A 2,032-nucleotide genomic window follows, 5' to 3' on the forward strand; every position below is an offset into this window, starting at 1 on the left:
TCCAGCAGCCAGCTAGTGTCTCAAGTGCATGTCTATGATGCCAGGATTTCTCAGGATTTGTGGGGTGTGGTGCTAGAGCAATACAGGAAAGGACTAGCCAGGTTAATGCTCCTTAGTAGTTGGTATTTGTTTGTTTGTGTTTTTATTTTTCCCTTCCTTAGTATTGCTTGAAAGGCCTGTTTAGTGGCTTGAGAAGTAGTCTCAAGACTTGCGAGACTCTGAAGTAAAGAAAAAGAAAATGTATTTCTGTTCTTTGCCTTGTTCTGGGGAATTTGGGTAATTTAATGCTCCAGAATTGCTGCGTCCCTTAAGGTACTTGTAAACGTTGAAGATGACTTGTAAAAGGCATTACTACTTAGTCTACAAATATATAATTATGTGTATTATGGATTGCATAAATACAGCAGGAAATATGAGGGGGAAAAAAAAATCTGTGGTGTTCAGTCATTGTTTTACTAGACTTCAAATTTTTTCTCATTACTTCATGAAATTCTTCTCTAATTCAATCTTTGTCTTTTGTCTTTGCTGCCTTGCAGGGTTGGTACAGTAGGCCTCACTAAACTTAGCTGCAACTAAGAATTTCTCCTACATCAACTGAGTTAAGGCTGATGCTCTTGTGGAATGTGGATTAAAAGTGCGTGCTAAGTTCCAAATTTCCATTTGAGAAGCGGAGAAAGTAAATGTACCACAACCACCAGCATCAGGACAGCAAACCAAGGGACAAAGAATTTGATCCACAGTGTTGCTATATGTTAACTGGTTCACGTGTTGCTTAAAAGACGTTTGCTGGGGGGCGAGAAGTGGACGTCAGCTGTGCGAAGTCATTTTGTTTACAAAAATGAGGGCTTCTTTGGAAACGGCAGACATTGCCATTGTGGCTCTGTACTTCGTGCTTGTAATGTGCATAGGTTTTTTTGCCATGTGGAAATACAATCGGAGCACCGTAAGTGGCTACTTTTTGGCAGGGCGTTCTATGACCTGGGTAGCTATTGGTGCATCTTTATTTGTGAGCAATATTGGAAGTGAACATTTCATTGGGCTCGCAGGATCTGGAGCGGCGAGTGGATTTGCAGTAGGTGCGTGGGAATTCAACGCCTTAATGCTTTTACAGCTTTTGGGATGGGTCTTCGTCCCAGTCTACATCCGGTCGGGAGTATACACCATGCCTGAATACTTGTCCAAGCGTTTTGGAGGGCATAGAATTCAAATTTATTTTGCAGCACTGTCTCTAATTCTTTATATCTTCACCAAACTCTCGGTTGACTTGTATTCAGGGGCACTTTTTATTCAAGAATCTCTAGGTTGGAACCTCTATTTGTCAGTTATCCTCCTTATTGGAATGACTGCGCTGTTGACTGTGACTGGAGGTCTTGTGGCTGTCATCTACACAGACACCCTTCAAGCGCTGCTTATGATTATTGGTGCCCTCACACTTATGATCATAAGTATTACGGAGGTCGGTGGGTTTGAAGAAGTTAAAAGAAGGTACATGTTAGCGTCACCAAATATTACGTCTATCTTGTTGACCTACAACATTTCCAATACCAATTCCTGCAATGTCAACCCAAAGCCCAAAAAAGTTGCCGGGAGCCAACGGACGAAGATATTCCCTGGCCTGGATTTCTGTTGGGACAGACCCCAGCTTCTGTCTGGTACTGGTGTGCTGATCAAGTCATAGTTCAGAGAGTTTTAGCTGCAAAAAACATTGCTCATGCCAAAGGATCCACCCTGATGGCAGGCTTCTTAAAGCTGCTGCCCATGTTTATTATAGTCGTCCCGGGGATGATTTCACGAATACTGTTCGCAGATGACATTGCCTGCATTAATCCGGAACACTGTTTTCAAGTCTGCGGGAGCAGAGCCGGATGCTCTAACATTGCCTACCCACGTCTGGTGATGAGACTTGTGCCGGTTGGTCTGCGGGGACTGATGATGGCCGTGATGATCGCCGCTCTCATGAGCGACTTGGACTCGATATTCAACAGTGCCAGCACCATTTTCACACTTGACGTCTACAAACTCATCCGGAAGA

General features: G+C 43.6%; 1 protein-coding gene across 1 annotated transcript in view; it reads left to right on the forward strand.

The window, feature by feature from the left end:
• The first annotated feature begins 714 nt into the window (after window positions 1–714).
• SLC5A3 (solute carrier family 5 (sodium/myo-inositol cotransporter), member 3) overlaps window positions 715–2,032 on the forward strand; it is a 2,261-nt gene continuing 943 nt past the window's right edge. Inside the window, 2 exon segments of the mRNA XM_009879408.1 lie at window positions 715–1,571; window positions 1,574–2,031. Of these exon segments, the coding sequence (XP_009877710.1) occupies window positions 839–1,571; window positions 1,574–2,031 (1,191 nt within the window). The 5' untranslated portion in view covers window positions 715–838.

The sequence above is a fragment of the Apaloderma vittatum genome, unplaced genomic scaffold (genome assembly GCF_000703405.1).
Source record: "Apaloderma vittatum isolate BGI_N311 unplaced genomic scaffold, ASM70340v1 scaffold16092, whole genome shotgun sequence".
In the NCBI taxonomy this organism is placed as follows: domain Eukaryota; kingdom Metazoa; phylum Chordata; class Aves; order Trogoniformes; family Trogonidae; genus Apaloderma; species Apaloderma vittatum.